At 41.5% G+C, this 27,081-nt stretch overlaps 1 protein-coding gene across 2 annotated transcripts; it reads right to left on the reverse strand.

The window, feature by feature from the left end:
* On the reverse strand, positions 1–26,843 carry znf800b (zinc finger protein 800b). 2 transcript variants are annotated; one of them, XM_061029574.1, is made up of 12 exons: positions 26,688–26,843; positions 16,427–16,531; positions 14,005–14,323; positions 10,819–10,914; positions 8,111–8,254; positions 4,170–4,341; positions 3,796–3,976; positions 3,466–3,628; positions 2,827–3,191; positions 1,227–2,402; positions 648–762; positions 1–103 (listed from the first exon to the last, which is right to left on the reverse strand). In XM_061029574.1, exons 2-11 carry the CDS (start codon positions 16,481–16,483, stop codon positions 661–663), a joined length of 2,775 nt encoding a protein of 924 aa, XP_060885557.1. In that variant the 5' UTR covers positions 16,484–16,531; positions 26,688–26,843; the 3' UTR covers positions 1–103; positions 648–660. The 2 variants fall into 2 exon arrangements, with proteins under 2 accessions (XP_060885557.1, XP_060885558.1); XM_061029575.1 differs by lacking the exon at positions 16,427–16,531.
* Positions 26,844–27,081: the final 238 nt, after the last annotated feature.

A 27,081-nucleotide genomic window follows, 5' to 3' on the forward strand; every position in this document is an offset into this window, starting at 1 on the left:
TCTCTGCTCTGAGCTCGTTCCACTCGACCATTGTTTTTCTAAATCGAAACTTCATACGGCTTCTTCTTCATAGGTGTCTGTCCCCTTCATTATCACCGGCAGACTGTGAGTAGAGAGAGAAGAAGAAGAAGAGGTGAAAAAAGAGCAAAACAGAAGAAGGAGGGGGAAAGGGAGGAATCAAGTGAGGAAAAAAAGGGAGCATAAATAAACAAACTGCAAGAAAAGAAAACAGAGAAAAAGAAGCCAATGGGTCTGACTGAAACACAGAAATGAGTAGGAGGAACATGGGAAACAGCTGGCAAACGGCGGAGTGGTGCATTTAAGTCTACAGAATGACTTCATTTCTCCCCCCTCATTTCTCGTCCTGGTGAATGATCTTCTTCACAAACAAAAACAACACACACATCTTTCCACAAAGGAACCTCACACACACAGACTTTTACATATTTGCTCATGTGCACACCACATAGCGGCGTCTCGTTGTGGTTTTTTAAAAACACTGCTGCAACTAGGAGAGAACAAGATGGTAGAGATATCTACTGTGACTAAGAGAAGAACAGAAAAAGAGGGGGGATGAGAAGAGGAGGTGCAGACAGGCGTGAAGTAACAGAGTCTCTGCAGAGGAGGTAAACCCTCAGTATACTCACAGTGTTGTGTGTCTCACCAGACCAGAGATTTGGAGCGGGTGCTGACTCCTTTCCTCCTGTTTGCTGCTGCTGTCGCTGCGTTACGATGACTACGCTTGTGAGACTCCAGGTACCTCTGAACAGAACAATAATAAAAATATGATGATTTATTCTGTTTTATAATATAATAACAATGTGTGTAAAATTACTTGTGTTTTTTGTTTCACCAAAGTGGTAAATTCTCCTCTTTTTATATCTTTAATTCATGATTTAAACAAGTGGTTTTGTATCACTTTTGACAGAAAGAGACTTTAGAATTAAAAAAATATATTAAAAAAAAAACATCTAAATGTTGAGTTTGATTCAGCTCATCAACCACAATATGAAGTAAGGGTCATATTTAGTAAAAGGGTTTTGAGTCAAATTTAAATAAAGTCCCTTAAACCTTCCATTGAGTCTTTTTGAGACAAAGAAGCAGACGACAGAAATGATCCTCAGTTTAATGAGAACTATCTGAGCACACACTGACCCTCACACTGATATTCATACAGTGGATCATTTTACTTTTACAAGAGAAAGAGATTGGTCAGAGTCCATTACCTTCTTGGCGAAGGCTCGTCCACACTGATCGCAGGCGTGGAGCGAGAAGTTCCTGGTCACTCTGACCTCAGTGGACCCTGTACCGCTGCTCTCTGATTGGGTGTCCTGTCGTCGGGTGTGTGGGGTTTGATTGCCAGAGGAGGAGTTGCGCTGATGTGTGTGTTTGTCGCTGCGACGGGTCAGTGGGGGGCTGATGGGCCGATGCTGCTGGTGGGTCTGCTGTCTCTCCTGCTTGCGGGTGACAGGAGGGGACGGGGTCAACGCAGGCGATGAAAGGTCCTGCTGTTTGCGAGTGATGGGGGGAGGCGGAGGCGGAGGCGGAGGCGGGGCAGAGGAAGAGGAGGAGGAGGAAGTTGAAGTGGTGGCTGAAGGCGCTGTGGTGCACTCCTGCTTGCGAGTGACCGGGGGTGAGGGAGAGGAGGAAGAGGATGAAGAAGAAACATGGCGTCCGTTCACTTCTTCTTTGATGCTGCTGCCCGTCCTCTTGCTAGGGTTCGGGCTGTTGAGGACGACCTCGGCGAGCCTCTTCACGGCCCGGCTTTCCAGTTTGGGCATGATCTTGGCCAGGTATGCGGATGACTTCTTATGAACCACAGTTACATGGCGAAGGACGTCGCGTTTGCGGCGCGACTCATAGCGACAGAGAGGGCAGCGGTAGAACTTGATGAAGATGTCGTTGCCGTCCGTGTGCAGCTCAATGTGCTTCGTTAAATTCTGGCGGGAGCTAAACTGCCGCTTGCACAGTTTACAGAAGAGCTGCTTGAAATCAAAGCCCACCGAAAGTTTGGTCATTTTGGCGGGCACCACAGCGCTGCACACGTTTGCACCGCGGGACGTTGAGGAAGATGAGGACGGCGGCATCTTTGGGCTGGGCGGAGCCTCTTCCTCCTTTACCTTCAGGGCTTTGTGTGCCACAGGAACACCTTTAGCTGTTCCAGTGCTGCCGCTAGGAGAGGGCGCTGGGCTGCTCTCAATTTCCTCCTCTTCATCATCATCGTCTCCCTCTGAAGGTTCCACTGCTTCCTCCTTCACTCGGACGTTGTTGCTTGGTGCTGTGGTAGTGCTGCTGCTGTTGGGAGTGGCTGCAGGAGTGGAGGGAGTTGGCGTAGTGGCGTTCTTGTTACTTTTGATGCTGTATATTTTGTGGACGATACGCATGTGTCTCTTCAACATGAGCTGAAACAGAAAAGAAAATAACACAAAATAATACATTTTCCTTCTTGAGAAAAAAACAAAGTAATATACACTTAGGATGACCCCCTAGACTTGAAGTGCTGCTGAGGCCGTTCTTCAGGGCCCTTCAAGTGCCCTGAAGGGCCTGTCATTTTTATACAATCCAAAGTGAATCAAAACTTGGGATATAATAGCCACACATATATATGAGGAGAGAGTTTTATGGAAAGATAAGAGGTTTAAGTTTTCAATTTCTTTCTGTATATAGAGCTGTTTGTTAGGATTGAATCGATAATTGCTTGTTTGTGTGACGTGCCGAGTGAACTGCAGCAACATGACACGATTCTACCAGGGTCCACAGGGTTAACATTACAAAGCATCACAAACATGACAAGATTGATATCTCACAGTTCAATGACAAACAAACCTGGGAGCTGTAGTTCCTCTTGCAGAGAGTGCAGCGGCATGAAGCAGGGGTCGTCTGTGGAGAGGCCGGGGCGGGACTCTGAGGTTTGGACTGGTTCGGGTTTGAAGGCGGCGTCTTTGAGCTCACAGGGGTGGACTTTGAGCTTTGTCCACGGGTTGGAGAGGAGTTGTTGCTCTTCCTGGGGGGTGTGGACTCCAGATTGAAGGGCTGGCCGGGCCGAGAGGCGAAGCCGGGTGAGATGGTGTCCCTCCTCATGCCGCGATGCACCTCATCGAAATGACGACGCACGTTGGCTTTAGTTGCAAAGGTTTTGAGACACACCGGGCAGGATTTTCCAGTCGGTGTGCTGAGAGTCCTCTGTCGACCTCCAAAATAAACACAGATAGTTCAATTTATTATTCAATGTAATTTCTTTAACAGGCACAATTTACCCTTGTGATATTGAAAAAACTGGTCAAATGTGAAGAAATCCTGACACATCGAACCCTGCACTGTACTCACACAAGTACTTAACAGCAGCAAAAACAAAGAACTGACATTGCTGATTTTAAATGTAGGTTTATGTCAGGCACTTTTTCCTAATCCACATCTTAAAGCGAGGATCAATTAAGAAATAACCTTAGTTATGTAAACTCTTACCTTTAACCATAGAGAGTAGGCTTGTGGGAACTGTACGTGTCTCTGTGAACTTTCGGAGCTCTTCCAGTTTGGTCTGGTGCATCTTTCGACAGTGGCGCCTGATGCTGCGGCGAGAGTTAAAGTCCTGACCGCACAGGCAACAGGAGATTGTCACATCTTCAACCTGGACAGGGAGGAGAGAACAAAGAACAGGTTGACCAACTATGATCAACGGGTTTGTTGGGGAGAACTAGACTGTCTTTCTTCTGATTTGGCATTTAAAATGCATCATATCCCCTGCAGCGCTTCATCAAATCCCCAGCAGTTAAAGGAGCATGTCCAGCGTCCTACCCCACTAGTGGATTCTTCATCTTCATGCTGCGGCTGCTCCTCTTTATTCTCCTCCTCAGCCTCCCATCTCCTCTGTGCATGATTGAGCCCTGGGCTCTCTGGCCCTCCCTGCTGGCTCGGCTTGTTGCTGTCTACACCCTCCACTTGTTCTCCTTCCCAAGCCACTGGACTCTCCCTGGCACTGTGAAGGACGATGAGACAAAACAGCCCGAGATGAATAAAAAGCTGAGAGTGGCTTTAAATCCTGTACTAACAATGAGGGTCTAAGAAGTCTATAGAAACAAAACTGTACATTCTGGACTTGTGTTGATAAAGCATGAAGTAAATGCTACAGTAGACTGAGTACAACTTTCATCCGCTAGAATTCCACGCACCTGGGGTTGTGTGATGGATATCTAGCCAGCTCCTCCTCGGTGGTGAGGTACTGGAACACAGCCTTGGTAGTGGTCTGAATGGGCTCCAGTCGGACAACGTAGTCTGGCCGTTCAGCTCTGGGATATATGGCCTCCAGTAAGTCCTTCATAGCTACACTCTGTCGGTCATCACCTATAGGACATAGAAAAATAAATAAAATAATGTTTGAATGATCATAACAATAAAGTTGGTGTTTAGTTCGAGTTGTTTACTTCAGGTCCAAAACTAGACTAGAACCATTAGAACCATTAGACTTCTTACTTTTATAGCTGCAGAAAATTGATTGTATCGTATTATTAATGCTTTGCTGAGCGTTGATGTGCTTTGAAGTGATTGTCTGAAATTACTGTCTATCAACAATCCTGTGTGGACAACTGTGCAGCACTTTCAGACATTCACACATTACCTACTGCTTGTTTTTGCTTATATTATTGAACATCCACCAGATGGATTTCTCCACAGTATACAAGTTATTATTAGGTGCTGTTTTACTGGCTGTTTGATTCATTTACAGATCAGGAGGGATTTTTAGCCTTAACATAGCAACTAAGCTTTGCACTGGAGTCAGTTAATACTTAGTAACAATGGACCAGAGTAGATAAAGAAAAGTTTATAAGACACGTCTTGTTTTTTGGGGGTCTTTCAGAGGGAAATCTAGCTTCTTGTGTGACTATTTCGCTGCGTTTAGTTTCTGTAGTGCCATCTGTTGTTGCCATCTTGGGTTTGCACTCCTGTTAGCCTGTTAAGTGACATTGATAGTTGTGAGGTCAGCACCCACAGCCCACGACCAATTGGCTGGTGAGTCGTTTCAATCAAACCAGCCAATCAAAAGGTTTTATCTAATTAACAGTGTACAACTGTTCTCTTTAAAGGAATACTTATGACATAATGAGGCAGAAAAATAGTTAAAAAGTGGCACCACAAGCCTGCTTTACTTCTATATATACCAGCAAGGTGGCTGCATGCACCACACAATGAATCGGGGCAAATATTCAATTGCGTCAGGTCGCTTGCGAGGGGGTGACGGTGGCAGCTGCACTTAGGGTGTGCGATGGTCTCCGAATTTTACACTGGTATATAGGTCTCTTGGTATATAGGACACAGCAAGCTTTCAAGTTGAAAAATAGATATTCAAAGTTTGTCTTGTACACAGAAAAGCTTTCAAAATGTATTGTAGCAAGACACTGAACCCCAGCCTGCTTTTATTCTTCATCAGATGAAAGCCTAAATATCTGAGTAGATAATCTCACACATGTCAAAAGGCCCTACTCTTGAATCTGATCTTTTGTTGCAAAAAAAAAAGAAGCCCTCAAGAGGGAAAAAACTAAATGCAGCATGAAAATTGATCTGTTATTATCCATCTATGTGCTGAAAGGATACAGCTTCAGTGCCATCTAACATTTTCTGTTTGCACACTCTTTTTTTTCTATACTCAATAAACTACTCTGTTGAGCTTTCTTTGAGTCAATGCTCCACTTTTAGTAAATGAACAAGTTTCTTTGGTAGAAGTCTTCATAACTAGAGATACAGAGAAGATGGAAAGAGGGGGATTGGATTTTATGCACTTAAAAAATGGAGCACAAATCATTTGGACACTGAATGAGTCCAGTGTCAGGGCTGGATGGAGAAAGATTAAGCTTTTTAAATAAAACAGTTTTGTTTATCTTGTATCCATGCAATAATGCTGAGCATCTTAATTATGAAAAACAGACACCAATTAAGTCATTTATCAAAATAACAATACTATACATATTCAGCCACTTGTAATTGACTCTTGATTGAGAAAAATTAAGTCGCTGGTGAAAGGAACAAGATCATTAGGAGAACAGGCAGATGAAAAGAAGATTATGATGAAACCAGGCTCTTTTCTTACGACAGCGATCATTATAGGGAATAAAGCTGAGAAAATTATAATTGACCATTTCTGTTGAGATTGATTTCTCTTTCAGGAGGAGATGAGAGGAGAGTTGGGTAACAAAGAAATTACTTTTAGACTCTCCTAAGCTTCATCCTTTTCCTCAGTCTGCTACCACTTCTAAGCATCAAAAAAGAAGAGAGACAGACACATATGGTGGCTAATGAGATAAAACACCAATGCTGCGAGATCAAAGTAAATTTTCTTCGTGATTCAAGAGAAGAGGAGAGGACAGACTGCACTTTGGGTACCAGACATGATTGATGGATTGAACACTTTACGATGTGCATATGTGAGCTTTTGTGTATTACGTGTGTAATGGAATGAAAGACCGCGGTGTGCAGACGGAGAATAATGAGCGGGAGACAGATGTTGTGTGGCAGAATGTGAAAGAAAATACAATGAAATAATCATTGATTCTGAGCATAGGTCTGTGTATGGATGCCTCATAGGGATGCGACAATACAGTCTGCCCACGGTTCAATAAATACCTTTTCTTTTTGGTCACAGTTTTCGGTTCGGTTCTGAAGGCCCCGCTGTTTTGTTTTTTTGGTATTCCATTCTTTAGAGAACTTTACAGTTAAGATAAAAAGCTAATTATTTTAATCCAAATCTATTTCTTTATTTCACTTTGAAGCAAAAAAACTTTTCCATGTATACACATTCCTTGTGTCTGGCTTAAAGTCTCAGTGAAAAGAAAGCAGCGTTTAAGTAGTGCCGTGTAGACCTGCTGTACAAATAGGAAGACATTTCAGTGATTTTTGTGGACTTTCACACGGAATCAGTAAAGTGTTTCATCGTGTACGGTAACTTTCTTTCAAATGCTGCTTCGTCTTTTCTCCGTCCACCCTCACCCCGTCTGCATCATACAGGTATAAGCTGGTGTCTGTGTGTGTAACAATCAGCAGCTTCATGTGAGTAACTTAACAGCGTTCTGTAGTCTGTTGCTTTAAACTAAGTCAAACTCCATTAGTGTTTCCATTTGAGAAGGTGACACGTGTGAAACAATATTTGCAGAGAGTATTTTTGTTTTGTTTACCGTTGTCTCTTTGTCATTAAACTCAACGCTGAAACCAAAATGTTCCCACAGCACTGATTGAAAAGACGATGGTCAATGTTTCCCCTATATGTGCCGGGTTATGACAATAGGATGGTTGTTGGTTGATTATTTTGTCCAATACATTTTAATAATTATTTTAATGACAAGAATTTTAAAAAATTGCACGCAACTTAAACATTGTTCCACTTCACCACCGCTGCTACAACTCCAACCTAGGGGAAACACTGATGGTGCTTCCAAATATTGCTGCATCTCTTCACCGCTTGCCATGTGAACGTAATGTGTTTTCAGCTTCCCCCAACTGTGGTGCATTCGAGTTTACTTATCTGGTTCACTATTGTATTGAGAATTGTTGCATCCCTAGTTTTGTTTTTAATTGTAGAAACCTACAAGTTTGCATTAATGTATCCTCAGCTTACACTGAAGCGCTGGGTCTGGCCCTTGGATTTATCGTTTCACCTGTTTTGTCTGCTGCAGTATTTTAAACATTTTACAAAAAAAGGAGGAAAACAAAACAAAAAGATGCAAGATCTGCTGACCTATTGTAAAAATGTCCCACTGGATATTGTAAATAAGTTTACTGCACACCTTAACTGGACACCTTTCGTTAGAGTAAACTGCTGGGATGATGCTTTGCCTCCTCTTTGTCTCTAGGATTTTCCATGGGAACAAAGTCTTTCTGCTCTTCACACTGCTATTCATTTGCTGTAAATAAATCTAAATTAGTAACTTTAAAGTAACTTTAAACGTGCCAGAGTTTTATCAATTCCATGTTTGAAAAAGCTGTTTACAATCCATGAAGACTATTGGGGAAATGTCTCAAGTGATGTGGTTGAAATACAGTTGAGACCGTGATTACAAGCATGTGGCATTCATTGACTGATGTTACATGAGTGTGTGTCTGCATGCTGTGCTGTGTCACTAACCGTCGGGTTCGGGCAGCCGTGACAGGCAGTAGTACTCTTTATGTGTGATGAGGTTGGGCAGACCTCTGAACAGACTGCGACACAGTTTACACTCAAAGATGGTGTCCACCTCCCTCAGCAGCATGTGTCTCAGCTGGCTGGTGCCTGTAAGACAAAGAAGTGATAATTACTAACATCAACTAAAGGGAGAGATATAGGACATTTGTTATCAAGCCTTTTATCACGGGAGAGTTACAAAGAAACACTGTCACAGGGAGCCAGCAGCTGTTATATCACTGTGAATCTAAATTCAATCATGTCTACTCTCTTAGACGCTAGACAGAAGTCTGCAAGGTTGTTTACTAGTGATGAGCCCAGTTTCCCAGAAGCTACGTATCTTGCTAGAAAGCTCAAATATTACTATAAAAGATTGGTATTTTGGGAATCTTTTATAAGCACCATTTCATTTACTTAAAGGCAGAGTTGGTAATTTTCGAAAACTAGCATGAATTTGAAAGTAGCATCCCCTCTGTGCTCCCTCAAAAGCCACGCCCCTCACTTACATGCACAAGCGCCATTGGTCCAGAACCTCAGCTCATGCTTTGAGTGTGGGCTCATGCATGCATGGGGTAGAGAACGAGCAGGGAGACAGGGAGGCATGTGATTGGTTCATCAGATTGGTATCTCGTGGCAGACATTGGTCAAAGTTTTTACAGGCTTAAAACTGCTACAGATGACAGATTTTCTTTGTTCCTTTTTTCAGAGCACATGATATCAATGTCTGTCAGGACCTAAAGACAACTTCAACCCAAATCTTAAAAAGTGTATCAGGAGAAAATTACCAACCCTGTGGGAAAAACAAGACTTGGAACAGAGAAAATAAGCAGATTATCGTAACTCTGTAACAAAGCTTGACGGGTCAGATTTCCTCTTCCCTAAAAACACAACTTTTAGTTTCTTCCTTCTTTAGAGGCCTGTAACGGTCCTGGCCTTTGTAACATTAAGTGCTGTTTTTGCGTCACTGCTGTCATCACCTTTACTTTCCTGTCATTGTCGTCAGCATGCTGACTCATGTGTCCAATGCCAAATTTGTCCATAAAGAAGCAGTCAGTGCTTTGTTGGGATTTGTGACTCATATTTGCACACAAACAGATCAACTGCTCTGTCTGCTGGACTGTGCAAGGACACACACACGCACACTTTATAGAATCACTGCCTAAACACTTTTGTATTAATTCCCACTGACATGAGAACCTGCACATCCTACTGTCACACACATTTACACACACATTGTTGTGTCCTTTCACATGTCACTTATTTTACTCTTTCAGATTTGCGTGGTCTCTGCATTTGATGCTCTTTTCCCACTGGCTCAGTAGAAATGTGGCTTGGGTGTGTTAAAAGGCTGGCTCTTAACATACGTAGGTGGCCATGCAGGAAACATGAGTAAAGGAAACACATTTAAATGTTTTATGCTCTGCTTTACATACCTCTTTAGCTCTAACTTAAAGAGGGCAAATTATAGCCATTTTCCACCTTTTCAAACAGTCCCCTGTGGTATAATGAAACATCTGTGATGTGCTTTGGTCAAAATATAACATGAATCAAGCACCAGAGGAGGTTTGTGACCCTGTATAAACCAGCTCTCTCAGAACGCTCTGTTTTGGTGTGTGTGTCTCTTTAAATGTAATGAGCCCCCCTGAGTTTTCCCAGTAGACATCACTCCTCTGTAGCGAGAATAAAAATGGTGGACCTGCGCAAAAGTTTTGTTCTCGGCTGGGGATAGAGTCCATGGGTGGCCCATTTGTGACATCACAAGGAGAGCAAATTTAAAATGGAGCATTTTTCCCTGTGTTGTCTTTGAGAAAGACTTATGCAGACCACAAAAAAGCACTGGATGGGTTTATTTCACATTTTGTGGGTTGTGTAGGTAGACACTCAGGTTACCCAAATATCTGTTCAAAAACACTGTAAAAGTGGATTTTTCATAATATGTCCCCTTTAACAAAGGAATTGGAGCTGAAAGAGTCTGCTGTTGTGCAAATGCCAATCTATTCCTTATAAACAGATACCACAATACGACAGCCAAGTCTCAAGACATGGGAGATTTTCTTGTTTTGGCTCACAGTCATTTGTAGACATGCAGTATTGACAAATCAGGGACCCGGTCATTATGAAAACAAAGCAAAGTTTCCAGATTAGACAATATGTTTTCCTGCAAAGGTGTGAAACAGTATGCACTGGGCTTCCGGGTACATTTACACTCTTTTGGGGGGATGTGTCAGGACTAAAGTATCGGCCATTGTGCTTTCATCAACAAAACATTTTTCTGATAACATCTAGTCTGTTTGTGGCGCTGGTGGCAGAGTGGTTAGTGCACGCTCCACGGAGGCTATAGTCCTCCAAGCAGGCAGCCCAGGTTCAAATCCGACCTGTGGCTCCTTTCCTGCATGTCATTCCCCACTCTCTCTCTCTCTCCCCCTGATTTCCTACTCTATCCACTGTCCTATCTCTCCACTACAGACACATAAAGCCCCCCCAAAAAATATTTAAAAAAGTAAATATAGAACTATAAACTAAATTCTTGTTCTTTTTCTTCTTGTTTAAAGTTCAGTTGTAACTAAGCCAGCGTGTTGTTTCTGCCATTTGGAAAAACATCGGTGCCGTAACCGAATTTAAATGATCATTAATAGAAAAAGAATGAATAATAAATGCATTATGTCACATACCTGAACGGAAGCATTCTATTATCTGCTGAATACCGGACTTGGAGGTCTGCAGTGGCTGCTGGAGCAGAGGAGGGTCTCCTGGCTCCACACAGAGACCTAGACAGTGAGAGAAGGAGAGCGAGGGAGCGAGAGAGAGATTGCACTTTATAAAAGTAGAATAAATAATTACATCTGAGTATGACAGTCTTTGAAAGTAACAGCATCACCTGGGAATTATGAACATCTTGTAAGACACAAGGTACAGTCTGAATGGGGCAGTGACTCACTCTGGCCTCGTTTATGTCACTCATACACACACACACACACACACGCACACACACACGCACACACACACGCACACGCACACGCACACGCACACGCTCCAGCCTGAATGTGAGATTAGCTTATTTTGTGATCAGAAACGAAAAACATGTTGCAGGCGTTAAAAAATGAACGACACATCACAGTGATTTCACACATGAAATCACTGTGATGTGTCGTTCAGAGGAACACAGCTCATGTGGGACTTTTAGCAAACATGCAGTTGAGGGGCAGAGCCATGCTAATGATAAAAAGATGTGCTTAGTCCAACAGAACTCGGAGCCAGCGTAGTATCTGATACCTCAGCATGGATATCAACCAAAGCAGGAGTGTGACCAAACATAAAAGTATTAATGGGTATTGAAAAATGATTTGCTTTTACTCGACACAAACACCAAAGAGTGCAGGGTCATCTGGAGAACAGCCATTCTGGTGCTGGTAGGGATTTTATGTCTGTTTGATTTACTGGTCGGCTTTTTCCGTATTGTCACTTCATTGCTTTTTACAAATCGCCTGCCACAATGTTACAGTAAGGGTACCACATCATCACCTTTTCTCCCTCACATTTCAGGTTGCTAATAAGCTTTCTTGATCTGGAAACAAATCCACGTGCGTTAACTTAGTCAAATAACCAACAAATCAAGTTGAGAGCTTCACAGAGCCCTTCAACACCCTCAGCATACAATGTTACAATATGACCCTGCTAGCTTCTGCTTTGTCTTGTTATGCTGTCTGAAGTGTTGACACTTATTTGTCACATCTCCCATATAGTATTGCTCTTGTCATGTATCTCATTCATCATGTACTTTTCAACATCCCTGATGATAAAAAAAAGAATGAATCAAGTTAATGTAAAAAAGTAGAAAATCCAGATTCATGCCTGAAGCAGAAAGAAATATATAACAGACACCAATAACAGGTGTTATTTCAGCTTATTGATACCAGTGACATTTGCAATTAATTATCTAATGTTGATTTTAAGTATTCAATTATTATTATTAAGTATTAAATAAAAAATGAAAGGAGTGAAGTTTTTGGTCCTTTAATGATTGTTGCAGCAGACCCTGACTCCATGACCAACAAGGGGCTTCTGAGATGAATTGCAGGGTGGTTAAGAACTCTCATTTTATCTCTATTGATGCATTTCATTCAATGAAAAACTTTTTCCCTCGTTATCCTCTTAACTTTTTAGGCAGACAGGAATCAAAAGAGACTTAAACAGATCACCTACACTCACAAACAGATTCACAGACTCTTCAAACGATTGCATATAAGTTCTCACATTATGAGGTGAATATGGTGACAGGGAGAACATACTTTTTGCAGCGACAAAACAACGTTCTGTAACAGTGTTGACTGGGACATAGCTCCAAATTAAACATTGTCAGTGTTACCAGCTGTGACAAATATCCAGTGTTTGTTTGGCTTTCAATCACAGACTTCAACTGCATCTAACAAACTGCAACTAATGTTTAGTCAAGATGCACAATCACCGACCCTAGCAAAATGCTTTATTTTTCATTAATTAATGGCAAATCAAAGAAAATGTTTAGTTTTTAGTAATAAGACCATTTTTGCATTTATTTGCACTTGTTTTGCTCTTTAAAAGATTAAGTTGATTCTGGTCATATAATAACACAAGTATTTGAGACGTTGCAGGTTTAAACCCTTTCTGGCCCCACACATGCTGGTCTGGACACAAAGCCAAGTTCTGGGTAAGTAGAGCAATGTGGGACAACGTGTGTGTGTTTGTAGGCGGTTGAGAGACAGACAGAAGGCTAAAAGGCCAGCAGCAGAAAGACTGACATGCCCAGAAACACACAAACAGAAGAAGGGGTTAAAATGTAAATGAAAATATGGTGAGTTGTGGTATTTGAGGCAGGGAGGGGAGAGAGAGAGAGAGAGAGAGAGAGAGAGAGAGAGAGAGAGAGAGAGGTTATGCATGTGTGACAGAATTTACCCCCCACCCATCCCCCCACACCTCTCCCATACAAGCTACCATCATCCCAGCAAGCCAGGTCAGTGACCGACTGACCTCCACGCCCCCCTCGGCAAGAGGGTCAAAGATCAACCAATCAGGAACATCAGTTGAAGTCAACAGCTTCTTTTTTCACCGTGAGTGCAGAGACTTTTAGCAGCCGTTAGAAATGTAATCCCAGTGGCAAAATTTACATCTGAATTGAACCAAAATCTGGGGTAACATTGAATGATTCTGCTCTTTCCAACATTATGATCAGAAGTCTTTACTTTCTTTGATTATGTTTAGACCTCTCGGAAACCCCTCGATGCGGGCGCCAAGATGAAAAGCTACAACGTGTTGTGAGTTGTTTCACTCTGCAGGAAGTATGATAAATAAGTTAGGGACTACGAGAGTAAACGGACAAAAAAAGCAATCAAACATTCTGGTGTACTTCATCTAAATATCTGCTAATCTTGGTTAACATGAGATTAAACTTTCTTAAAAGTTTATGTATGTGTTAATCGTCTCTGATTTGAGTGTGCTGCAACAACCCCAGCACCCCTACTTCACAAGTCCTTGGATATAGGATTCATTTATCAGGTCTGAACAGAAGAAGAAGAGTTTTACTCCGTTTTAAAGGTACTTAATATTTGTTTAGGAGTATTTTCCTGCTCAGTTAGGGGCCTGAGCTGGTTAATTTCTACCACAGCTTTCATTGTGAGATTAAACATGACTTTCAAGTTCCTCAAACCATTGTAGTTGTCATCCTGAAGCTTGTGTAATAAACTCAGTTCCTGATAAAACTTTCATATGTCAGACATGAATGTGCAGCTAAAGATCCACAGGAGGCTGACAGACAGTTTTAGCCTGTGGGGGTGTGAATCACAGCAGCAGGGAGTGCAGATGGAAGACAGAACTTTCCCCACCTGTGTTATGACTGTTGTCCTCAGTCTGACAGCTTTGGTCCCTGGTCCGGGGGCTGTTACCGCTGTGGGGCTCGGGCATCAGAGGAGGAATGGGCTTCCACAGTGGTTTTGCCTGGAGCTGGGTAGGAGAGTCGTCCTTTTCCTGGATGTCCATCGTGGTTTCCTTCTGGTCCAAGTTCTCCGACGGAGCCTCAATCAAAGCAGAGGTCTCCAGTTGAGTTTCATCATGGGCTTGTTCCCCTTCTTTGGGCTGCTCCTGAGATGGTTGCTGGGCATCTATGTTGAGCTGGTCTTCCTCCATCTCCGCCTCACCACCACTCTGCACGGAACGAAAACCAGACATGAAAACATGAGCTCCTGAAAAATTAACATAGGACTGAAAGGTGCAAACAAATATATGTTTAGAATTATGTTCAGAGAGATACCAAATGCTGAGGATTGACATGTTGTTATGGACAATATACAACAGAAAAATCTACTTTCTCTGCAAGATTAGAGATACACAATTTTAAAATAATATGGGGGAATGGATAGGATATATAGCCTGGAAGACTAGAGTTGATTAAATAATAATAATAATATATATATATATATATATATATATATACTGCTTTATTTGAAGAGGGCTACAAATTCAGTTCCTATATTATTAATTATGTTTTTTTTAGCTGTAAATGTCAATTGTTTTTCTTTGTATTTTCATATATTAAGTTATTCATTCCAAAACTAATTTGGTTTACAAACATAAGCAAACATCAGCATCATTATTTTTAAATCATGAGTTATAAACATATGAACAATGGTGCAGGCTGTGTGTTTCTTTAAGTCAGATTTTCTGAGTGTCCCAGGTCAGATCTGTGAGTGGTTGGGAAAGCAGCAGACAGATTACTTTCCTTAAGCTACCGCTGGATGATGCAGAAATCAAAACATTAACATTCGAGAGAGATAGACTTCCAGTATATCATTTAGAAGACCTTTATCTTCCATCTTGATTTGAGATATCGCTAGAGTCAATTTTGCATTTCAAATCTTAATTATCCAGATCATCACTGTGTTTCTTTATCAGAAAGGAAAGTGTGACCTACTGTATTGAGCATGAGAGACACAAAACTCTAACATAAAACACACACTAACACACAGACACACCATTTCTTAAAGCTGAAACCTGATCATACATAAATAAACTGGACTCAATCAAACTATCAATGACGTCCTCTCACAAAAAAATGTTTCACTGCTTATTGAAAATTTGCATATTGCAGGGCAGCAGAGGGAGGGGTCACAGCAGGTGACAGAGGGAATGAGAGTGTGTGTGTATGTGTGTGTCTGTTCGTGCTTGTGTGTGTATATGTATGTGTGTATTTCTGTCATGTCTCCTGAGCATCCATTGCAGGCGGGACATTAACCTTGTCGCACAAACCCACCCTTCAGCAGATAAGTGACTCCTCACTGACCCAATGGATACACATGCATCCATCTGTGCTAGTGTTTTGTGTGCACGCACACGTGTGTGTGTGTGTGTGTGTGGGGCTGCGTCTCCTGACCAGACCTCCCTTTTCTCTAAATCCCCCATCTTTCTCGTTGTCCCACCCACCAATTTATCCTCATTTTCTCTGTGTCTGTCTCTCCTGCTCCTCGTGTCCCTGTCGCCCTTGAAGAGGGATAAATGACTCCAGCGTTCAGGCACATTACAGCACATCACCACAGAACAAGTGGGCCACTTGGACACTTGTGTCACTCTTACACACACATGCACACAAACACACCGTGCATCAAATGATTACAAAATAGCTTAACTGCATGTAACACATGCTCAGTGAAGCCATCTGTGCAGTACAACATGTATAAACGATTTAAGCCCAAACAGTCTCATGTCAACCAGATCTGATCTACAGGAGATTTAGAAGACATAAACAAAATACCATAAAAAGTTAAATGTACCTTATTGATATGATGTTTGTTTTTTTGCTCAAAAGTACATTAAATGTAATAGCAATGATTTATGTTTATTCCCAAATACAATAAATAGCTGATAGTTACATTAAAGGGAATGATCCAGATTATTAAGTCTAATTATATAACATCTTTATTGTTCTCATTCATAAGAAAGAAGTATCTCTTTTAGCAAAGTTTTTTCTGATTTGATTCTTCTTCTTCTGTGTACTGTACTCGTCAGCTGACTGTCAAAGTAAAAATCAGTCAGTGTAAAATGTACTTTCGATTGGTGCTAATTGTTAGATTAACCGGTTGCACAAGTGGTGGTCACTAAGAACCTTAACTTAAAACGATAAAGACTGTAGGATAACTAGATAGACGCTTTATTAATCATCTGCAGGAAAATACACTGTTACAGCAGCTGCAATCACAGTCAAGACATAAACACTGGATGATAACATCCAGGCAGTATTATTGATTCCAGTACCTGTCTGCGTTGACAGAGAGAACTCTTCCTCCCAGATGACTTCTGGGCCTTCACCATGTTGCCAAGACTGGCCTCCTGCACGTTCACTACCAGCACACCTGTAACCTGCAACAACACTCCACATGAGCTAAAGGAAAAACTGAGGATACAAGTGCAAAGGCTCCTCATGTCTCATAATTATTTATACATTTTTTTTTCAGTATGGATTCAAACCTATTAGTAAGAATGCCTGCAACAGCAAAGCTTTTGCTAAGAACTCTACACAACATCTAGCTTCACTTCACTGTACACATCCTACCCGTAGTATCACTGAAAAGTGTTAATGAAACAAGTATAATTCAAGTTTAAATGAAGTGCAAATCAAGCTCCACCTTCTTAAGTTTCAAGAGCAATGGAAACAACATGTGTTTATAAAGTTCACACTTATTCAGGTTGAATTATGTAGTTGGAGTTATGCAGAGAAGCTGAATTTTAAAGATTAGAAAGTTTAGCAAATTTAATTCTGCCACAAACATCTCTGAACAAGGGAGTGTCCTTGTAAATGGTGAGTATGAAACTCTTTTTCACTCTATGATATTCTGCCATCAGCAGATTCACCAATTAGATCACATTAAAGTCACAAGAACAAGCAACCAATTAAAAAAAAAAAAACATTAACCACCTCTGTATATTTGTATTCTGTTTCCAAACAGTACATCTCCAACACATTTCTGTTTGGATACTTCTTGTGAAAGCATTTATATTGCATTAGAAATCACACAAGCAACATAACAGCTTTGTGGGTTACCTGGCTGCAGTGTTTGGAAACCACCAGGCCACAAACATGATCTAAATATAAACAGAATTAAATAATTTAAGGTCACAGTAATGATTTCCCACAATGCTAATTTGGCTGCTCCTCATATTACTGTCAGGGAAATTAAACCCATGTTACCTTCACCATTACTCTGCATGAGGCATAATATCCTTACTGTGTGCATTCAAAATGAGAACTCGGGCCTTTCTAACATGATGCCTTTCCCAGAGGGCCTCGCAATGGGAACACTGTAACTTTAAATCAGTTTCTGCATGAAAATGCATTTAATAACAGGTCATTTTATGTACAGAAAGTACTACTGACACATTCACACCCACACATTGAAACCCAAACTCTACATTTGGGTTTCAATTGTGGATTCATGTTTATCCACCTTATATCTTCTCTGGCTCATAACTTATTTCTGCCATATAAGAGACTGTGTCAAGATCAATATTTTGTACCAGTTTCTATCATGTTGCATGTTGCATCCCCTACTGGGAGATAAATTAAGACCCCTGGAATACATTCACAGTCTTATTATCTACTGGGTCCATCTAAATCGTTTTCACAACCTCAATTAAGAAATTTGAGCTTCAATTCATGTATCACAGCATCTTTTTGGGAAATAACACTTCCTGCTGCCCTCTAGTGGCAGTCTTAATTAAAACTGCTTGCTCCAACTCAGCCACATGCACCTGACTCCACAAGGATGCTCAATTCAAGTGGAACAACGTGACAACGGAAGCTTCACTCTAGCAATGCTAAACAGCCTCACTCATTATTAATTAGATAAATTGATTAATTTGAAAAGGTTCAGGATCTGTTTCCGCCAAAGACGGCGAACCATCTGATAACTCCAGATTTTGATAAATGAACATTTGGCTCTTTCTTTGTCAGTTGATTAGCTTTGAATGTCCCAGGAGCAAAATGGTGTATTAATAAGATTAGCTGCAGGTGATAAGTGCTTAAAGTTTGTACATGATAAAGGAAAGAGTCCCAGACAACAAGCAAACAGCATGACAAGTACATTCAACTTAGCAGAATAAGAGGGAGGCATACACTTGTTCTTCATGTCGTTTTAAGGTAAACTATCAAAAAGTAGTACAGGAATGGACTTAAAGCTAGAAATGTTGATTGTGTAGTTAACGTCCGGGAAAAGTTCGATCAGGAATACTTAGGAAACATGACAGAAAAGACATGTTTTTTTAAAACGCTCACTGTTTAAAGAAGCTTAAACCTACACATACAGATGCTTCCACTATGCAGCCTGAGTTACACGCACAAGCCAGTAGATTTGTAGTTCCACCAAAAGTCCAGCAGAGGGAGACAGAGCTTGTACTTAAAACATTTTCAGGTTGAAAAGTATTTTAGTCTGGTGATGTGTTCAAAAGACTTGAAACAGAACTCCAACTAACACACGAGCGGCCACAGAGGGGGATACAAAAAGCTTTCTAACACAAAGTATGTGATTTGCCTGTAATATTTCACAGATTGAGTCTAAGAATCAAAATGATCCGCACATTGTATTAAATGCTCCCATCAACTTCATTGCAAAAGCATCTCTGATCTTCATTTTTGTGATCAGTCCGATATCTGATACATTTTTGACTTCAATAAAAGGACCAGATTCTGATTTTAGATTAGGACTTTGCCTCCGTACGTGGGGTGCACCCACTTACCCTAAGGCTACCGACGCCCCCATCTGCTTCCTCTTTAAAAATGGCTTGTGGATGTTTTCAGTTTGTTGTCACACTAAAGTTGCTTTTCTGTACTTTTTGCAGCTAATGTTTGAGGTCAATTCTTATGATATAGGAATTTGTAAGTAAGAGTGTGACTGACAGTGTGTTTAATGTATGTTGATGTGTATGGTGACGAGCGATAGGGGGCGCTTTGAAAAATGTTCATCTGCCAAAGGGGGGCCAACAGAAAAAAGTGTGTGTCTGTGCACTGTCTGCACACTGTCTGTGTGAGTCAGTCAAAACAAACTCATTTGTTTAGGAACTATATCTACAGTTATGGACTGAATACAGCGCTCTGTAACAGTTTATTCATCTCAGTTAAAAGATACAGCCACCAAGTGACACCTGCTTGATAAAAACCAACACGAGGAAATGAGAAAAGTCAAAGAAACATTTGAAACAAAATGACCGTTGACAGTGAAATAACAAAGCTTTAGGTCCCCTTTCTGCACACTTAACAAAATTATCTTTTTAAAAAGACTCAATTGTCTTCCTATTTGTACAGCGGCTCTACACGGTGCATGCATGCATTACATAAACGCTGTCATCTTTTCACTGAGACTGCACAGGGAGTTCATACATTGAAACTAGGCATTAGCTATAATGGGAAATTAAAATTGTCTTCCATACCAACCACTCAAGTCAGGAAACAACCTCATTAAAAATAAATCTTATTCCATGATTTAAAGAAAATGTAGTTATTTCATACTGAGGGGTGATAAATCATATCAAACCCTCCTCTCCTTTAAAACACTACACTATTGACTGTTAAGTGTGAGGCCCCGTAGCCCCTGATGACCTGTTGAGGTTGGTTCAGAGCATTTCACCTGATGCATGCTGGGATAAACTCTGGCAACCTGTCAGAAATCAGCATGAAATATATGAATACATGTAGATCACAAAATTGGGACAAAAGGAGACCATGAGGACGGAAAACTGCAGACGGAAACTTCTGTGGAAGTATCATTGTAATATGAAGCACATAAGTGAATAAGATTGATGGAAAAAAATGTTGTATTCTAAATCCTTAAACTCAGACTGTTTCAGGTGAGGCTTACACTAACAAGTCAGGTGAGGTGTACACTAAGAAATCATCTAAGGCCCCTTTCATAAGAAGCTCTTTACCTCTCAGATTTGATCTTAATTATACTAAAAATAATATTTTATGGAGTAAATAAAACTCCCCCCACCCTGTAAATTCCTGATGTTAGAAATAAGCAGATGAAAAATACCAAACTCAGTTATACTGGAAGGGACACTTTGTTGTTTAGAATATTTTGTATGTTGTGTAACTAGAAAGTTCTTTCTCGTAGAGCTGCCAACCTCATGTCATCAGTGCATGGCTATACAGGGATGGATATAAAGAGGTACTTGTTCGACCACATGAGGTTATGCCAAAAAAATAGGTTTGTTAACCATATTCGTATAGACTGGGGGTCCAAGCAGATACCAGAGGAATAGTTTTGTATTTGAACTGGCAGTCACAGGATATATAAAAAAGTTTTATAGTAGGCTGTGCTCTAAGATGGTTTAAAATTGTTACACCTCAACATTTTTTCTCTTCATTCATTTACAATATGATTTTATCTGGTAATCAACAGCTATGTTTGTCTTGGGATCTGTGTCTTATTTCAATCTGCTGTGGCACCGGGAAGGTTGGAATTCCCAAACCAAGACCAACAGCAGCCTAATTACTCTGTTGAGAAGTGTTTCATAAAAAGCTGACAGGCAGCCGGTGCAGCCAGAGGATTACAAAGCCCAGAATGGACAGCTGTCTGAGAACATAAACACTTATTTTACTCACTTTTTAAGAGGCTGTGTGTACTACAAGGTTGAAAATAAAACACTTCCAACCACACAAGCGCATGTGCCAATGATACACTCACATGAGCACGAGGGACTCTTCCGTTTCCCTGGCAACAGACAGACGTGGTTGTTCCTGTTCTGACTCAGGTAATGAGAGCGAAGGTGTTCAAACTGATTGTTGACGTCTGTGGCTAGGCCTCCTAATCTCCTCTCCGCTCACTGCTTACTACTGGACACTTAAAGTGTTGATGGATGACATATTCAACTTTTAAATTAAACTTTTCTATATAAACTATATTGTTTATTGGTATTGTTTACCCGCTCTACACAAGCCTAAAGTACAATATCAAAAGATCAATATGAGAACAAAACAAATCTGAAAAGGATAATATCTCCCTTTCTCCTCAGCGTAGAACTGTTTAGGATAGGAGTAACACTGTAAGAATGGCTTATACTGCAGAAAAGGATGAATAACCTAACTCTCCGTTATAAATGAAAGGCTCAGATATTATTGAAAAACCTGAGACACTTCTGGCACCTTGGATTTCACAAAAATATCTGACACTTTCGGTCCTCAGAACGAAGAATTTTTATAGCTAAAAATAAGGCAGCTTCTTATTTTCAGCTACGCACAATTATAAAAGTGAACACAGCTATTATTTGGAAAGTGATCCAGCAACACAAATGACTTACTCAGCACACATTTATCTCAATCTACAATTTAAGAATGTAAAACTTCAACTGTCCTGTCATATTTAGAATGTATTTTCAAGCCCTTACTATACCCGGCCAAAGTGCTACATCTTTGCTTCATAATTCACAAATACACCTGCAATTTATTCACCAGTGTAACATATTTATGAGCAAATATGTTTAAATTCAATCTCCAGCCATAATCCATTGTGGGTTCCCAGCCCGAAATCAATTTATCAAAGCGATTCCTTTTTGGGAACATCTTTTATTTTATTAGACAAATCCTTATTTGTCCTTTCAGAGGCAACTAATGGGATGAAATCATGTCAGAAAAGAACTTTGTCGTCGCCGGTGAAGCCTCAGATTTTCTGCTCTCAGTCAGTAAGCCTAAGCTTGCCTTGCTTCATTATATACGATTGTGCATGTATGCCATGTAATATATACATGTGTGTTTTTCGAGCAAATAAATGGAAGCCTGAAATCTTCATTGCCTATACTCGATTATATCCGATGGCTGTGTGGGGGCGATCTGACAGGACTTCCTCCTAATGGAGGGACTCCACACTCACTGACACTATGCTGACGGCTGGCAGACAAACAATCACAACAACCTGACCACAGGATAGGATGGGAACATAACTGACTTATAGATTTCCCTTGTGCTTAGAACTACAGCTTTTTTACACTGTGTTCATGTTCTGTGGCTCTGACTTTCTTCTGCCTCACTAATGGTTCTCCTTATGAACACAATGATCCTCATAGGTTTGTTGAACTGTCACTCTGAAAATGACATCATATGCTCTATAATTAAGTTAACTTACAAAGCAACACAAAGATTCATGCTCCTCATTTAGAGCATGTATCACAAAAATGCTGCGTTTATTTTCCATCTAGAAGTCATCTCATCAAGAGCAACCCGCATACAGTACATCTGTTAAGTCTATTAAATAAAACTACTTGGAAGCTTCTTTGTAAACAATACAGAAACAAGCAGGAGGCTGTTTCCAAAAAGCAGGTGTATTTAATCAACAGACTATCTAATGTTTGACAAATGCATCACCATCCCAGATCTGTGGCTATAAAACTGACTGACAATTTGACACCTATAACAACAAATAAGGAGTAAATTAAATGAATGGAAACAAACACATAATCTCACATATCTTCAGTGTCAAAGTTTTAAAAACACTTTAGGACATTCCCAAAAACTTAACATTGTGATGACTAAACTTTTTCTACACACACAAATGACACACCTACATTACTCCAAATGACAGATTTATCAACAAATAACAAAATGAGTTCCTACCAAGTTCCATTGCTCAACAAAGTTCACAAGGCTGAGACACACATGGAGTTTTGAGCATGTTCTGGCATAAGCTCCACTGTTTTTTTTCACTGTGATAACTTCCATCACCCTATCAGGCCAGAACATTTGCAATTTGCAACTTCTCTTCAAAAAAAAAGTTTAAGAAATTCTGCACAGTGAATTGTGCAGTCTTGATTGAAAGGGGTGACACCGCACACACGAACATGGAAAAGAGACGCAGCAGCAGAGTGTGGAAATCAACACGGACATGGATTGGCAGGTGTGAAAGCACAGCCTATGATCATTAAAATCAAGCCTCTAAAACTATTTGAGAATGGTGATGTCAAAAAGAAATGGGAACACAAAATCTGTGGAAAAGTGATATCCAAAAATAATTTGAAAGAGATTGTAAGGAGACAATTGAACTGATCTTCGCCAGGTTGTGGGAGCAGCTTTCTTCAGCCGAGAAAGTCGGGGCTCTCTCAGGTTGTGCTCTACTGGAAAACTCACAGTGTTGGCCAGACAACAGTTCAGGATTAGATTGTTTTTTTTTCAATGAGTGGCTGACACTGATTTTCTGATTGATGTCTGAATGAGTATTTTAATTTTCTGTTTGCTTACTGACAGGTTGTATGACTGTCAGGTTAATGAGTGTGTTGACTGACTTAAATGAGCACAGATCTGGCTGCTGTTCTAATAAGGAAAGACTCATCTCAGGTTGCTTTAACCCCGAAGTCTCAGGAGATAATGGGAGGCCAGCTGAGGCGCCCAGGAAACATGCAACTTGGGATAAATTTAAATAATATTTTCAAATCAAATATAAAGTATTTTGTAAATGATGTCAACTTCATACCAATCTTTCCTTCTGATTTTATTTTGGTTCCTTATAACCCACTTTATTATCTGCCCTCATGTCCTAGTTACACATTCATGTTCCTTCTCAAGGTTAGACTGGCCATCTATTTCTTTTTCACTTCATACTTGTATTTCCAAAGAATGAAAAGACACCAGCATCAGTGGTTAAACACAGACTGGCCTTGTCTCTTTTGTCTGTATAGCTACACGTGTACTGCTTTTACAGCGGCTGATGGGCCTAAATGTACTGATGAATTAACTTCACAACACATGTTCAGTGGAAAACATCTCTACATCTGAACAAAGCCTGAGCCATGTTCTCAGTCAAAACTTATCCAGTCATACAATCGTATGAGAATAACAGACACATACTGGTTGCCCCAACGGACCTTGAATTGAACATTCAATTATAGAAGATAAAAATAGCCCATAGCAGCAGGGCTGCCTGACTCAGGACCTCTGGGGTGAATCTGTCCCCTAGGGAATAACTTTTCTGGATGCAGGTTAAGAATTCATTTTCCCCCAAGTGTTTTGTTACAGCACCTATAACAAATATAATTGATACACTATGTGACTGATTCTGAAGGTTTCATAAAACAGCACAGAAGGTGCACCTTGTCATCTTAACTAAATACGATCATGTAAACATACAACTTTAAAATTGCCTCATTATGTTATGGCAAGATTAGACAGTGTATCTGTTTGAAATTATAATGCTATTTCAACAGTATAACTGATACAGTACCATAATAGAGAACTCAATTCAACATTATTTCATCGTCAAATTCTCATTACATGCTTCAAAGATCAGACAATAAAACGGGCTGTTATTGTACCAGCATGTTACCAAATACATCTGCAATATCTATTCAATATAAATTACATTTACACCAAAACATAACCTTTAACAGGATTACCATGCTGACTGAATATGCACTTTTTACTGACACTTTCGGGACTTTCTGCCTCGTGAACAAGTTCTCTGAGCCCTGCTGGATGAAACCATGCGCAGTGCCCAAAAGCGCAGGAGCAACAAATAAACGTTCCTAGATATAAAACGCCCAGCACATCTCCATAGCTGGAACGCATGGCGCGCTGTGGATGTAGAAACTGACTCGGTTGAGTGTCCAGTGTCCCAATAACAATCCGACCTAATAGTCAGTGCTGTCAGTAAAGGCTTTACGGTGTTATCATCCCGATCCAGTCGAAAGATTGATCTACACATGAGCGAGTCCACCACAGCCACATGCATCGAGCACCATGAGGGGGGGGACCGGACGGATACACTCCTCTCCGGCCGGCCTGTCGAGCCTTTAAGCTGGTTTAACCAGCGTGTGTGCACGCATCCACTTACGCATCCCAGGCAGGGCGAAGGAAACCTAACCATCGCGAATATACTGCGCGATCTTCCGTGTTCATACACAATCTCCTGTCGGTGCACTACTGGAGAGTGAAAGCGCACGGCGATTGTTGCCGCCCGGGTCCGTGTCTATTGGTTCCTTTTCAGCTGGGGCAGCGTCAGCACACACACACACGGTCTCCATTTGCAACTCCATCGCCCCCCATGGGCGTGCGAGGCCGCGGGCTGTGACGCAAATGGCACTGGGTGATTTGCAAATGACATATCTTCCTCAATCAGTGTCGTCGCCACGGGGATTGGTCCAATTCGCCAGATTTTACACACAAATACCCATCCGATGGTGGGTGACGAGTAAATAGAGGCGGATGAGCAGTTCGCTCTACGGGGATGCGGTTGCATAACTCAGGAAACTTAATAAAAATGTGTACGGAGCGAGTGATGTGCAGTCTCCATGGCTGATGTTTCGTTGTTGTTTCGATTTGATCAGCATGGCCTATACCACAACACTCAGCACACGATAAGTTCCGAGTTTTGGCCACAGGAGGAACCAAGCGAGCGTCTGCACGGGGAACCGAGTGGCCTCGCTATGGTGGATGTGTGGTGGCCAGTGCTAGGACGCATGCACGTAGCTGACAGGGAGAGACAGGACAGCCGGAGTGGGACTTAGGACCGCATTCAAAGGCCATAAAGGGCCCGCGTGAATACTATTGTGCTCTTTTATCCAAGAGTCCCCAACTATTTACAAAAGGTTGGCCAACACACACACGAAAATATCGCGGCGAAATGGTGGCGGCGGTTACAGCAGCTGCCACCGTGCTCTGCGCAAAGCGGCAGCACAATCATTGCGCAGCGCCGGACTTTCCCAGTTTCGTGCAAACTATGTGATTCGTCAAAAAGACTTTTTTTATATTTCTCTCATTCGGGCTCTCCTCGCCTTGCAAGAAGTGAACCAGAGCGCAGGAGCAGTCGCCGTTCTCATGGCACGATTTGCATCGCCCCCATTATCCCCGAAAATCTCCTTTTACACGGTTATATTGTCAGCCGAAAAAAACGCCACTATTTTCACTAACAAAAGGGGCAGCTTGACTTGAGCAAAGGAAAAGCCAAGTACGAAATGCACCTTTTAAGCCGTTGGAGAGGCCCCCTCGTAACGATTGCAGCATGGCAGGGGAGTGCGGCGTAAAAACGAGCTAACCCGAATAAAATACACACAAAGACAAGGTGCAGTGCTAACACAAATGCGTCCATCGCCACCCTGGTCATAGCACTAAACCATCCGCGGTCATTTGGCGTGGCTTCGGGTCGGTTGGGATGGCATTATTGTGAGTGAAAAACGCTGCGTTTTGCGGTTCCGTGCCACCTTTTCCAAGAAGCAGCTTGGCGCACAGAACCGGTGACCCTTCCATCTTTGCGCGTCCTTCTACCGAGCGAAATCGTCAACTATCTCCCCTTTTGACGGTTAAATATTGAATATAACACGTCGTAGTTGGTGATTTCATCGTTTAAGAGGTGAACGCCGCGTGTGAAGGCTGCTACAACTCTCTGAAACTATTCCTCTTCCCATCGCGGCCAGGCAGAAACAAGAGGGCGATGACGCCATTTTCTGCAAAAACAACCATGCTCGGGAAGCCAAAGCGAAGGAGGTTTAACCCGCTCCGCAGCCTCCTCTCCCGCTGAAACGAATAAAAACAAGTCCTTACCTTGTATTTGTTGAATCGATGGGTGATTTGTGTGCTTGAAGAGGGGAAAAACTGAGCTGCTGTGGCTACTTGGAGTCCGGAGATTGTTTATTTCGCCTCCCAGCGTCCCCGGTTCACTCTGAACAAGTTCCTCTGCGAGCCGCTGTCTTTGTGCACCCAGAGGAGCCTCTCAGCATTAACCAGTCTCTGCGCAAAGGTGCACCCTCTACGTCCAGTTTCAGCTGAAAATACAGGCACTTCAGGACAGCATTGGGGAAAATACAAAGCACCTGACCCTTTTTGAATTGGAAAAGTTTAATAATGTCACATTTTTAACCAAATGCTACCATTGGTGCTCTGATATATGCCCCAAAACGCGCAGAGCTCTTCACTGGAGCACGACGCAAACACTAAA

This window comes from Labrus mixtus, chromosome 22 (genome assembly GCF_963584025.1).
Source record: "Labrus mixtus chromosome 22, fLabMix1.1, whole genome shotgun sequence".
Classification (NCBI taxonomy): domain Eukaryota; kingdom Metazoa; phylum Chordata; class Actinopteri; order Labriformes; family Labridae; genus Labrus; species Labrus mixtus.